The following is a 13,956-nucleotide window of genomic DNA, read 5'->3' on the forward strand; positions in this document are numbered from 1 at the left end:
GACAAATCACAAGTCCCTTCAGGTAGATGGCCCTGCTCGATTTGTAGAAAAGGTGTAGGTAGTAACTCTGTAAAATGCACCCAGTGTAAGCTTTAGACGCATAAAAGGTGCAGCAATATTAGAGGAAGGTTAACAGGGAAAATAGCTTTTGTGTGTAGTAGATGTACAGGTACAATAAACTCTGAAAATGTGCAGAAAATAGACTCCATCAACTGCCATGGGGGTAAGCTAGAGATAGTAGATAGCTTCCGTTACCTATGTGATTATGTCAGTAGTGGTGGATGCTCTGAGAGCACAGCTGTCAGAATAGGATTAGGCTGGGCAAAGTTTAGAGAGCTCCTGTCTCTGCTGACAACAAAGGGATTGGACTTGCAGAATACTTGATGTCATTAAACAAGTTGCAGTTACACTAATTAATCTTGTTACTGGATGAAGAAATAGGAATATCTATTACAGTTTCTTCATTCTACACTGCTAGCCAAATAATGGTGGAAGCTACAGATCTAATAATTTGATCATTAAGATCCAAGCAATTTATATATATATATATAATTTAATGTACACTATTAAAATAAGAACTACTAATAGTTTCTTGCCATTAAAACATATGGTTAGGTAGGTTTTCATAACATGCCTTGTGTCTCCAAGCAATCTCAATGCTCTGAGCACATCATTTGTTTTATTTGAAATTTGCTGATCTTACTTAACAGAACAACAAACTACATATAATTCAGGGATTGGAGTGGCAGAATACTTGATGTCATTAAAGAAGTGGCAGTTACACTAACTAATTTTGCTACTGGATGAAGAAACAAGAATATTTATTACAGTTTCTTCACTCTACACTGCTTTTTTTCCTTCTCTTTCTGTTTATTTTTCTCTTATTCCTTTCTGCTGAAGAGCGTAGGCTTGAAATGTAAAAGACTTTTTCATTTTCCCGAGCATCAAATTAAAACACTTACTTGTTGTTCTTACACCTGTCTTCATCGTCTTTTTTTTTCCAAAATTTCAACAAATACATACATACATACATACATACACACATATATATATATATATATATATATATATATATATATATATATATATATATATATATGTATATATATCCCTGAAAATACAAACACACATGAAGACATATAGGTACACATATTGTCGACTGTATTTCATGAAACTTTAATGGATTATAGCAATGTTTTTTCAGGTTGTACTGGATGGTGTGGTAACCTGGTATGAATCTCTAATAATGCTAATTCTGTACGCTGTTTACATAATTTTAATGAGGTGTGTAAATTCATTTTATATTTATTTCTTTTGATTTTATTTTTAGCCTGTTTTAAATGAATAACTACAAATTTCTAAACAGGAAACTACTGCAGTCAAATAAATAATGTAGGAACGGTTTTTATTGATAAATGATTGTTGAAGGAGGCACAAAGTCAAATACTTTATAGAAGCTAAGAGCAGACAACAGTGGTAATGGAGAATGTATGACTGGAACAATAACAACAACAACAACAACAACAACAACAACAAAAACACAGATAAACATGTATATAGAGTTGAACTAGATTGGAGTCTACAGTTGTGATCTTGATCGTTGATTTCTCTCTTTCTTTCCTTTCTGTCAGTCTGTCATATCTCTCTCTCTCACTCTCACTCTCTCTCTCTCTCTCTCTCTCTCTCTCTCTCTCTCTCTCTCTCTTCCTCTTCACCAACCCTTCTCTCTTTCAAACTGCTCAGACCGTTTTATATATGTATATATATATATATATATATATATATATATATATATATATATATATATATATATATAATACAAATAATAAATGAGTATATGCATATATATGTACATGTATGTACATACTTACATCTACCTGTATATATAGATGCATATCTGGGTACAGGACATTGCAAACAAAGCGTAGACAAAATGATAAATGAGTACAGAAAACACACAGGCCACATAGAGAACATCTCCTTCATCAGCTGCCCCCATATATATATATAATGTGTGTGCCTTTGTGTTTGTATTTGTTCCCCTATCAAATGTTTCAAAAGGGTACTGAATGCATAGAATGTAGTATCAGAAATGCTTTGTAGCTACCCAGTGTCCCTTCTCTTCCTTCTCTTTGAGTACATACAGCTTTTCTATTGGGAATTATTTGCCTCTGTGTGTGTGTGTGTGTGTGTGTGTGTGTGTGTGTGTGTGTGTGTGTGTGTGTGTGTGTGTGTGTGTGTGTGTGTAATTGTTAAAGAGGACAACAAGCATTAAAGCAAGGCAAACATCTCAAGTCATATGCATTATTATTATTATTATTATTATTATTATTATTATTATTGGAAAATAAATTCCAGGTGTTTCTGAGATATCCCAGTGTATGGGATATTCCATCATCAGAGACAAATAGGGAAAATGAGAAGGGTATAGATTAATGAAATGATGACATAGAGGACAGAAGGGAGGGAATAAGGAGATGAAGAATGGGAAGAAAAAAGAGAAATAAAAGATTATAGATTATATGTACATGTTTCAGACTCAGTACAACAGGTTTATCTTTTACTTGTTTCACACACACATATATATCCGATGAACTTCTTTCAAGTTCTATCTATGAAATCCACTTGCAAGGCTTTGGTCAGCCCGAGACTATAGCAGAAGACACTCGTCCAAGGTGCGGTGCCACACAGTGAGATTAAACCTAGAACCATGTGGCTGGGAAACAATTCACATTCACGCATACATACATACATATGATTGATACATACTCACACATATATACACACATTTCAGATTCAATACAGCAATTCACTCCTATATACATACAACGGGAAGTCAAAAAATTATCTACACTTTCATCATAACATATCTTTATTATTGTCAGGCTACGTCCTGCACATGTGTTCTTATAGTTGGTACTATTGTGGTCACATGATCGAAGTTTGAGCCTGATCGTGCCATTTTCCTTTCTGGCTTTACAGTGTAAGCATGGCCGCTCCACTAGTAATGTGCACCAAAGAAGAACATAGAGCAGTGATCTGATTTCTCTGGTTGGAAGGTATGTCAGGTACTGAAATTCATCAGAGGCTTTTTGTACAATACAGGAACAGTGCACTACTGCATACAAGTGTGTATGAGCGGATCAAGAAGTTTAAAAGTGGCCAGACAACTGCAATGCATGAAGAGGGAGCAGACCACCCATCAACCTCCACCACTGACAAGAAGGTTCAACAAGCTCAAGAGATGATAACGGTGAACCAGTTCACCATTACCATCTCTCTGATCACTGCTCTTTGTTCTTCTTTGGTGAACATTGCTAGTGAAGTGGCCATGCTTACACTGTAAAACCAGAAAGGAAAATGATGCAACCAGGCTCAAACTCCGATCACATAACCACAATAGTACCAACTATAAGTATGCATGCACAGAAGGAAGTGTGACAATAATAAAGATATGTTATAGCAAAAGTGCAGATAATTTTAAACTTTCCCTCATATATGCACACATACACACATTTCAGATGCAAAACAACAGTTTAGTCATAAACATCATCATCATCGTTTAATGTCCGTTTTCCATGCTGGCGTGGGTTGGACGGTTTGACTGGGAGCTGGCAAGTCAGTAGGCTGCGCCAGGCACCAATCTGATCTTGGAAGGTTTCTACAGCTGGATGTCCTTCCTGACACCAACCACTCTGAGAGTGTAGTGGGTGCTTTTTATGTGTCACCAGTATGGGAGCCAGTCAAGTGGCACTGGCATTGACCATGTTCAGTTGGTGCTTTTTACATGCCACCAGCACAAGGAGCCAGTCAGGCATCACTGGCATTGACCCACGCTTGAATGGTGCTTATTACATGCCACCAGCACAGGTGCCAGTCAGGTGGCACTGGCATCAGCTACAACTACAATTTCCATTTTGAGTTCAATCTTGATTTACTTTTGACTTTCATTTATATATATATATCATCATCATCATCATCATCATCGTTTAACGTCCGCTTTCCATGCTAGCATGGGTTGGACGATTCGACTGAGGACTGGTGAAACCGGATGGCAACACCAGGCTCCAATCTAATTTGGCAGAGTATCTACAGCTGGATGCCCTTCCTAACGCCAACCACTCAGAGAGTGTAGTGGGTGCTTTTACGTGTCACCCGCACGAAAACGGCCACGCTCGAAATGGTGTCTTTTATGTGCCACCCGCACAGGCCAGTCCAGGGGCACTGGCAACGATCTCACTCGAAAATCCTATGGGAGCCAGTCAGGCGGTACTGGCAACGGCCACGCTCAAAATGGTGCATCTCATGTGCCACCCGCACAAGAGCCAGTCCAGGGGCACTGGCAACGATCTTACTTGGCTTGCCGGGTCTTCTCACGCACAGCACATTTCCAAAGGTCTCGGTCAGTAGTCATCGCCTCGGTGAGGCCCAATGTACGAAGGTCTTGCCTTACCACCTCAGCCCAGGTCTTCCTGGGCCTACCTCTTCCACGGGTTCCCTCAACTGTTAGGGTGTGGCACTTTTTCACGCAGCTATCCTCATCCATTCTCACCACATGTCCATACCAGCGCAATCGTCTCTCTTGCACGCCACAACTGATGCTTCTAATGTTCAGCTTTTCTCTCAAGATACTTACACTCTGACGGGTATTCACATTGACATTACACATCCAACGGAGCATATATGTATATATATATATATTCACACATAGACACATACATATAGACATATGCATTGATACACACATATATATATATTTCAGATTCAATACAGTAGTTCAATCCTATGTGTCTTCAAAGCTTCGACGTGGTGAAAGTACTGAGCTGCTTCACACTGGTGGAACAGCAATGAAATCATTAGGGAAAGGATTCGGAGATTATGGTAAGTATTGCATTCAATATTATTATTTCAATATAATTATGAAGGCTACGTTCTGAGTTCAAATTCTGCCCAGGTCGACTTTGCCTTTCATCCTTTCGAGGTCGATAAATTAAGTACCAGTTGCGTACTGGAGTCAATCTAATCGACTGGTCTCCTCCCCAAAAATTTCAGGCCTTGTGCCTAGAGTAGAAACGAATATAATCATGAATACATGTGGCTTGGTGGATAAGGAATTTGGTTCATAATCATAAGGTTGTGAGTTCAATTCCTGATGACACATTGTGTTCTTGAGCAAGACATTTCATTTCACATTCCTCAATCCACTCACCTAGCAAAACTGTGTAGTATCTGCATTTCAAAGGCCAGGCTTCTCATGTTTTGTATTATATTGAATCTCCCTGAGAACTACATTAAGGGTTCGTGAGTTTGTGGAGTGTTCAGCCACTTGCACATTAATTTCATGAGTAAGCTGTTATGGTCCCCTACCTTTGTATTTGAAGAGTCCTCACATTCTTGTTTGTTTGCAGTTTGCTCATTACACAATGATTTCTCCTCATTAGATATGATGTTCAAGCAAATATTTTCATTTTCATTACACTCCTCACTTTCAGTCTCTTGTGTTGGCTCAACAACCAGTTGCTTAACAATGTTTGACTTTTTTTGTCCCTCTCAATGACCATTTTTTCTTCTTCTTAGCCCTACAGTAAAATTTCAAATGATTTAGGAGTGCCAGTGGTTTTCTCCCACCATTTTTTGTCTTGAGCCAGTTCAACAGAAGGATGAATATCATCTGGCCTTAAGAAACTCTAGCCAGATGGTCCAACTTGATTTGGTGATGCAGCAGTTAGTGTCAGTGAGGCAAGTCCTGTGGAAATTGTTTGTCGCACTTCTGTTGCAATGGAATTCTCATCAATATTTAGGAAACATTTGAAATATTTCTGTCCTCTTGAAAACTATTAATGCCAATATGTTTGAAGGGTACTGGAAGATGTTCTCATAAAACAGTACAAGAATCTTCATTAAGTTCTTTGTTTCTGCTATAAAAGAAATGTTTCTGTTGAATCCACATTCCAAGTAACCCAACTTCTGTGTATTTCATTAAGAATATGGTAACAGACAGATTACATGTTCATTCATATACAATTTTTAAAAGAAGCTTGTTTCAAAACTGAATGTCTGAAGAAGCTCACTGAATGTTTATTAATTTTCAGAAATGTTCAATAATGATGAAGAGGATGTTTACTCCAGAGATTCTGCCCCAGCACAACCACCAGTAACTACAAAGCCACCAGAACAATTACCTGTCGATGAATATCTTGTCAAATATTATATACCGTAAATAAATATTATTATTATTATCATTATTATCATTATTATCATATACACATTAGAAAACAAATGAGAAAATGGAATGGCATAGAGAGAATGAGTCGGGGGATAAAAGAGAGGGGAAAATAAGGAAAAGAAAACAGAAATAACAAATTTTTGTAACTATGGAAACCTCAAATCATCTCTGAGATTTCAAAATGCTGTGTTGTTATTATTTAATAAATAAAGCTTCTTCCACTGGTGGGTGGTGGGTGGTGGGTATTTGATTTTAGAAGTGAAAAGATGGCGCCATAAGTAGACTGAAGACTTAACAAATACGAATGTAAAATGAATGATTAAATTATGACATAACACTGAAGTTAAAGCTTATTTGATTTTACCCATGAACAAATACAACAGTATGCAGTATATGACATTTAACCCTTTAACATTCATATTACTCTGTCAAATGTAATGCATATTAATTCATATTGTTTTGAATTAACTGTGCATTATCTGGTAGCTTTTGAGAGTTTGATGATGTAATTGTTTGTTTCTTACATTTATGACATTGTCGGGTAGGTGTGAGAGGCCAAATCTGGATGGTTTGAACATAAAACATGTAGAATATTTGGGTCTGATATGACTGGTTTAACTGCTTGTAATTTTCTTGAGCTGACACAGTGATAGGAGTTGTAAGAAACAAACTTGTGTCCTTGGCTTGAATATATCTGAGCCTTTAGACATGGGTTTACCTTTTACATTTTACTTGTTTCAGTCATTTAGCTGTGGCCATGCTGGGGCACCACCTTGAAAGATTTTACTTGAATGAAACCTGATACTTATTCTATCAGTGTCTTTTGCTGAACCACTAAGCTATGGGAATGTAAAAACACCAACACTGGTTGTCAAGCAGTTGTGGGGAACAAACACACACACACACACACACACACACGCACACACACACACACACACACACACACACACACATACGCATGCACACACATGACAGGCTTCTTTCAGTTTCTGTTTACCAAATCCACTCACAATGTTTTGGTTGGCACCAGGTTATAGTTAAAGACACTTTAAAGTGCCATACTGGGACCAAACCCCAAATCATGTGATTGGGAAGCACACTTCTTACCACACAGCCACACCTGCACCAATATAGGTTTATTCAGAAAAAGAATGTCTAAATTTTGACAAATAATAATTTTTTCCAATTTTGGTGTAAAGCCAGCAATCTTTTTGGGGTAGGGCAGGGCAGGGGGTCAAATTGGTTACTTCGACCCCCTCTATTTTATTGCTCCAAAAAGATGAAAATCAAAATCAACCTTAGTTGATTTTACTAAGGTTGATTGAGCAACCTTAGTACTAAGTTACAGGGACATAGACTCACCAGCATTGGTTGTCAAGCAATGGTGTGGTGGGGACAAACATCTACATATATATATATATATATATATATCAATTTAAATAAGAGCTAAAAGATGATCCATTGCTAAAAGATGATCATCTTTTAGCTCTTATTTAAATTGATATACATACAAAAACTCACATGTGAGAATTTTGCTACGTTTGTTAACAGATACAATATTTTTACCAAATTTTAGTATAGATCTATAAATACAAATATATATATATATATATATATATATATATATATATACGACAGGCTTCTTTCAGTTTCCATCTACCAAATTCACTCACAAGGCTTTGGTCAGCCTAAGGCTATAGCAGAAGCCACTTGCCCAAGATGTCACACAATAGGACCATGTGGTTAGTAAGCAAGCTACTTACCACACAGGCACTCCTGCACCTATTAAAGTTGTGCCCCAGGATACTGTAGCATTGTTATATCTTTACTTTTGTATATGCTATTACTGTGAAGGTGCATGGCTCAGTGATTAAGGGGTATCAGCTTGCAATCACGAGGTAGTGAGTTTGATTCCTGGACAAGATTGTGTGTTGTGTTCTTGAAAAAGACACTTCTTTTTTCACATTGCTTCAGTTCACTCAGCTGTAGAAATGAGTTGTGACATCATTGGTGTCAAGCCATATTGGCCTTTGCCTTTCCCTTGGATAACATTAGTGACGTGGGGAGGGGAGGTTGGTATGCATGGGCAACTGCTGGTCATCCATAAACAACCTTGCTCAGACTTGTGCCTTGGAGGGGAACTTTCCAGGTGCAATCCCAAAGTCATTCATGACCGAAGGGGGCCTTTACCCTTTACTCTATGCTATTAATAAAAATCATTCAGCTTGAGATCATATTTTTCTAAATATGTGCTTGATTAAACTTCTTCTATTAATGCTGCATATGTAATTAATTCATTTTTAATTAATTCAGATATGGATTCTATGGCTTTATCTTCCGACTACTCATGATGAATAGATTTTCTATAAGAACCCGATTTATCTCTGCTGTACGATTGGTCATTATATATGTAAGTTTAACACTTTACATTATAAATATACTCTGATATATTTTTAAAAAATCAGATTGTTTATATAAAAAAATATAATGAAAATCTTAATTTTTTTTCAGTTTTGCCACACACATGCACACATATATACATTTGTAATGTAGTTTTTGATTTAATGGCAATGTAAAAATATAATAACTAATTAATATAATAAACAATGGATAAGGCAGTGAGTTGGTAGAATGATTAGCATGCTGAGCAAGATGCTTAGCAGCATTTCATCTCTGCATTCTGTGTTCAAATTTCACCAGTGTTCACTTTGCCTTTCATCCTTTCAGGATCGATAAAGTAAGTACCAGTTTAGCATTGGGATCGCTTTAATTAACTTGGCCCCTCCCACCTCAATAAAACTGCTGGCCTTGTGCCAAAATTTGAAACCAACATAATTAACAACAGCAAGCTAGCAGACTCATTAGCACACCATGCAAAACACTCTGTGTTTAAATACCACTGAGGTCAACTTTGCCTTTCATCCTTTCAGGATTGATAGAATAAGGACCAGTAGAGTATTAAGGTTGATGTAATCAACTTATCCATACCCCGAAATTGCTGGCCTTGTGCTAAAATTTGAAACCGATATAATTAACAGCTTATATCAACCAGGCCTTGCAGTAGATTATATTTTTCAATCTCCAAAATTTCCATCTCAATAATGTCCTTAATTTTGACTGAAATGAAATTAAGAATTTTTTAAAGTAAAACAATATTACATATAAAAGCATTGAGAGAGAAAACAAAAGCAGATTCATTCACAGGACTGAAAACTCAAACCTCATTTCTTTATAATGTCTAATACCATTTACTGTCATTAATTCTATGTCTGATACAATTCATATATGTCTAATACCATCTATAAATGGTATATATAATGTCTAATACCATTGTTTATAATGCCTAATACCATTTACTGTCATTAATTCTATTTGAAAATAGATCTTGAATTTTCTTTATCTAATTATAAATGAAAGTCAACCAAGAAGTTATTTTCTTTACCTTTATATCAAAGAAGACCAACATTAGTCAGCATTTTTAGAACAAATTCTGTAGAAATTGTACACTTGGCTCTTTTCAAATAATCTAATTTAAATGTATTTTCTTCATTGGTAGCGCCGAAAAATGAATGTCATTCTTGCAGCCCAACGAAGGCAAGACTTCAAGTCTGCTGCTCAGCAACCTAGTGTAACATCATATTCGAAAACTCCTCGCAGTTGGTTAGTATCTACAATACGTCTTTGTATAAATGAAAGAATAACAAGATCGATTCTGTCAGTATCTTAACCCTGTTCAAACTGACCAGATCCAAGCTCTCACACCTACACTACAATGTTATTCTACATTAAGTACTTACACCATCAAGATCTTGAAGATATGAGATAATGCATGCTTAATTCAAATCAATGTGAATCAATAAGCATTATGTTTGATAGAATAATCTGAAAACTAAAGGGTTAAATATTGTACAAAAAATTTAAGATTCTTTTGCACATTGAGCAATTTAAGTACAGTTGGAATAATTTTTGTATGAATTTCAATAAAATATTTATGACCATAAAAAAAAAAATCTTAACAATATGTATCTCTTTAGGTTTAATTAATTAATATTTTGTCAATTATTCATAGGGTTACAACATATGATACAGAACAAGTGGAACAATGGAAAACTATGCCATCTATCAGTAAGTTTCTCTCATTTCTTACCAATTCCTTCAGCTTGCTTCTATAAACAAACTTTAGCCAGATTTTCAGTATCAACTTTCTATATCAATGTAAGTTTGCAACCTACCTGTATGTAACCACTCGACTACATATTTATTCTTGACAGTGGCACACACACACACACATATACACATACACACACACACATACACACACACGCGTGCGCACGCACTTATATACATAAACACACTCATACATGCATATGTACATAAACATGAACTCATTCAAAACATGACTTTCACTATATGATTTTTGTCAATGCAAGGCTACCACCAGTTACCTTGGAAACTACAAAAACTGTAAGAGTTTTCAGAGGGTCTATTTGAAGAAAAAAAAAGGAAAATCAGCAAAGAGGACCGTCAATATAATTTTTACATCTGCTATTCCTTGCAGGCATGGGTTGGACAAAATATTTTTTAGTTAGTTTTATGGCCAAAAACCCTTCCTAATACCAATCCCCTTTTTAGTTGTCTCTAACAACATACAGTGAATGGAAAGCAGACAAAATGCCTTGTGATATTTTGTTACAGCTCCTTACATTCTAAGTTCAACTCCTGTCAAGATCAATTTTGTCCTTCATCCTTAAAGGGTCAGTCAAGTACTGTGGTTCAATTTCAGTTGAACCATTCCTTCCAACCAAATTTCTGACCTTGTGCCAATGTAAGGAATTACTGCTTCTTTTTTTTATTTTTTTACTTGAGCTTCAGGATTCATAAGGCTGTCTACCTGATTTCCATGGTGTATAAATGACTATGATCACAGTCTGTTGCTGCAGAGTTGATGGTTAACAAATTCACGGGGAAGAACAAGCCATTACTTCAACTCCAGTACTTCTCTGGTATTTTATTTTATCAATCCTGAAGAGATGAAAGTCAGAAGATGACCTTGGTAGGATTTGAACTCAGAACATAGAGAGCTGGAAGAAATGCTGCTAAGCATTTTGTCTGACATGCTAATGATTCTGTTAGCTCTCTGCCTTAATTATTGTCATATAATAATAATAATAATAATAATAATAATAATAATAATAATAATTTCAAAATACAAAGACCTGGAAATAGAGGTAACTCAAATGTGGAATCTAAAAACAGAAACAATTCCTATCATAGTAGGTGTCTTAGGTATAATAAAAAAGTATTCAGACAAATACATATAAAAAAGACCAGGACTTGCAAATATATATATAACATACAAAAAATTGCACTACTGGGCACTGCACACATCCTATGCAAAACACTTTCAATACAGTAACCATAAGAGCATCACAGCAAACCACAGCACATACCCAAGGCACACAGAGATGCACTCGGTAGTGAAGCGAAAGCACGTTATAAAAATAAAACTACTGGGATATGCCAATACACACAGATAGAGAAATTAAGGCAAATAGACCAGATATAGTTGTCAAAGATCATGAAGTAAAAAAATGCTTTCTAATTGATGTATCAATACCAGCAGATGACAACGTTTCTCTAAAAGAAATGGAAAAACTTTCAAAATACAAAGACCTGGAAATAGAGATAACTCGAATGTGGAATCTAAAAACAGAAACAATTCCTATCATAGTATAATAAAAAAATATTCAGACAAATACATAACAAAAATAGCAGGACTTACAAATATATATAACATACAGAAAATTGCACTACTGGGTACTGCACACATTCTACGCAAAACACTTTCAATACAGTAAACATAAGAGCACCACAGCAAACCACAGCACATACCCAAGGCGCACAGAGCTGCGCTCGGTAGTGAAGTGAAAGCACGTTATAAAAATAAAACTACTGAACAATAATAATAATAATAATAGGTAATCTTTTTGATCTTGTAGATACTGATGGAATTTTGGCAATAGTAAAATGGGTCATAGCTTACCCAATCCAGTTTGCATTATACTACACCATCCCAGATTGCAGGAAACCAAGGTAAGTACAACCATTCAAGAATTAGTCATCTTTCTTGCTTTCATGTCTTTAAAAACAAAATTTGGCAAAACTGACACTAAGATTTCATCCATTATTTTTTTTCTCTCTTTTTTCTTTTAAAACTTGTGTGTGTGTGTGTGTGCGTGTGCGTGTGCGTGTGTGTGTGTGTGTGTGCGTGTGTGTGTGTGGGTGAACATATATATATATTTAACTATGAATTCAAAGCACTGGTAGTGTTGTAAGCATATTTGACTGCACATGCTCAATGTATGTCATGCATGTTTATCAGTTCGCTGCCGTACAGCACTCTGGGTACAACTCTTTCATACCACTGTGTGTTAAAACATCTGAAAGTCATAGGCAAGTGAGACAGCCCACTGCCAGTCCCATTCAGGAGTGATGGATGCTGATATTTCACCATTCAACCTTCCAGGGTCGATATATTAAGTACCAGTTGTGTATTGGGGTCGTTCTAATCAACTAGCCCCTTCCCCAAAAATTTCAGGCCTTCTGCCTAGAGTAGAAAAGAATATTTATGAGAACAACCTTAATTTATAAATACATGCTATGTGTGAAATGCTGTAAAACATTCCTCAATGCAAAAAGGAATGTTGCATTTCTGGCAAATGTATTGAGTCCTCCTTTCTTTGTTCCTCAAAGTACATCTAGTACATCTTCGGTAACTCTTTTGTTTTATTGGCATATGATCACCTACACTCGAAATCAACTTTGAAGTCTTAGAAGGTTGTCCAAAAGATCTCATTCTCTTTTGTGGGAAATTCAACCTATCTGCCTCGGTCAAACATTCAGCTTCATTTATTAAGAAATTTATAAATGGTGAATTTCAGGGTGAATAACATAGCTGTTATAAGCAGCTGTCAACAGAAGCCTGAAAAACACTTTAGTCCACCATTTCCTACTTTTTTGATCCAGTTCATACAGCATTACCATTTGATCAGAGCAGTCTACTCCACCCATATATTTGTTATAAAAGATAATCGCTTCTGGATAAGTGAACTCTTTCTTTTTTCCATCCTACTTCTTGTGCTGTAACCCTGATTTGTCCCATCTCAAGCTATTTTAAATGAAGAAAATTCACTTTAGTATTAAAATACTTTTCTTGGGATACATATGTTCCATAAGGAGCAAATAGGTTAAGCAACTGTCCTCATTTATATGCATCATGTGACCGAATCAGCAGTCTTCTCTTTTGCTATACACACACACACACACACACACACACACACACACACACACACACACACACACACACACACACACAACAAAAAAGAACAAAAGTCCAAAGGACACTCACTGTTAATATCATTAGGTTGAGACTCAAGAAGATAAAAAATGTTATAGAATTGTACAAAAAAGAACGCTGCAATCTATTGAGATTTTGATAAACAAAATTTTATTCTTTTCATACACAAAAAATGAATGTTATTACTACAAATCACAAAACATCAAGAGAGATTTTGTTCTTGGTGTAGTTGTAGCAGCAGATAAAGTGTTGTTAGTTGCTTGCCAGCTACTGACTTCTAATATTGTTCATCTTCCTACTGTTCATTACCTTTGTGCTGTCAGCTGCTGTCTACCATCTCTGTTGGTCAACTCCTACAGTGTCTGTCAATGTT

The 13,956-nt window shown here is 36.0% G+C and overlaps 1 protein-coding gene across 4 annotated transcripts in view; it reads left to right on the plus strand.

Moving 5' to 3' along the window:
* The window catches only part of LOC106869862 (sodium/potassium/calcium exchanger 4), a 197,954-nt gene that overhangs the window by 157,352 nt on the left and 26,646 nt on the right, over window positions 1-13,956 (plus strand). For 3 of the 4 annotated variants that reach the window (XM_089360055.1, XM_089360056.1, XM_089360057.1), the window contains 7 exons: window positions 1,205-1,284; window positions 4,763-4,881; window positions 6,093-6,216; window positions 8,540-8,636; window positions 9,783-9,886; window positions 10,296-10,351; window positions 12,205-12,319. In XM_089360055.1, the coding sequence (XP_089216181.1) occupies window positions 1,205-1,284; window positions 4,763-4,881; window positions 6,093-6,216; window positions 8,540-8,636; window positions 9,783-9,886; window positions 10,296-10,351; window positions 12,205-12,319 (695 nt within the window). The remainder of the gene's footprint in view (window positions 1-1,204; window positions 1,285-4,762; window positions 4,882-6,092; window positions 6,217-8,539; window positions 8,637-9,782; window positions 9,887-10,295; window positions 10,352-12,204; window positions 12,320-13,956) is intronic. The other variant, XM_089360059.1, reaches the window with a different exon arrangement.

This window comes from Octopus bimaculoides, chromosome 11 (genome assembly GCF_046866305.1).
Source record: "Octopus bimaculoides isolate indiv1 chromosome 11, ASM4686630v1, whole genome shotgun sequence".
In the NCBI taxonomy this organism is placed as follows: domain Eukaryota; kingdom Metazoa; phylum Mollusca; class Cephalopoda; order Octopoda; family Octopodidae; genus Octopus; species Octopus bimaculoides.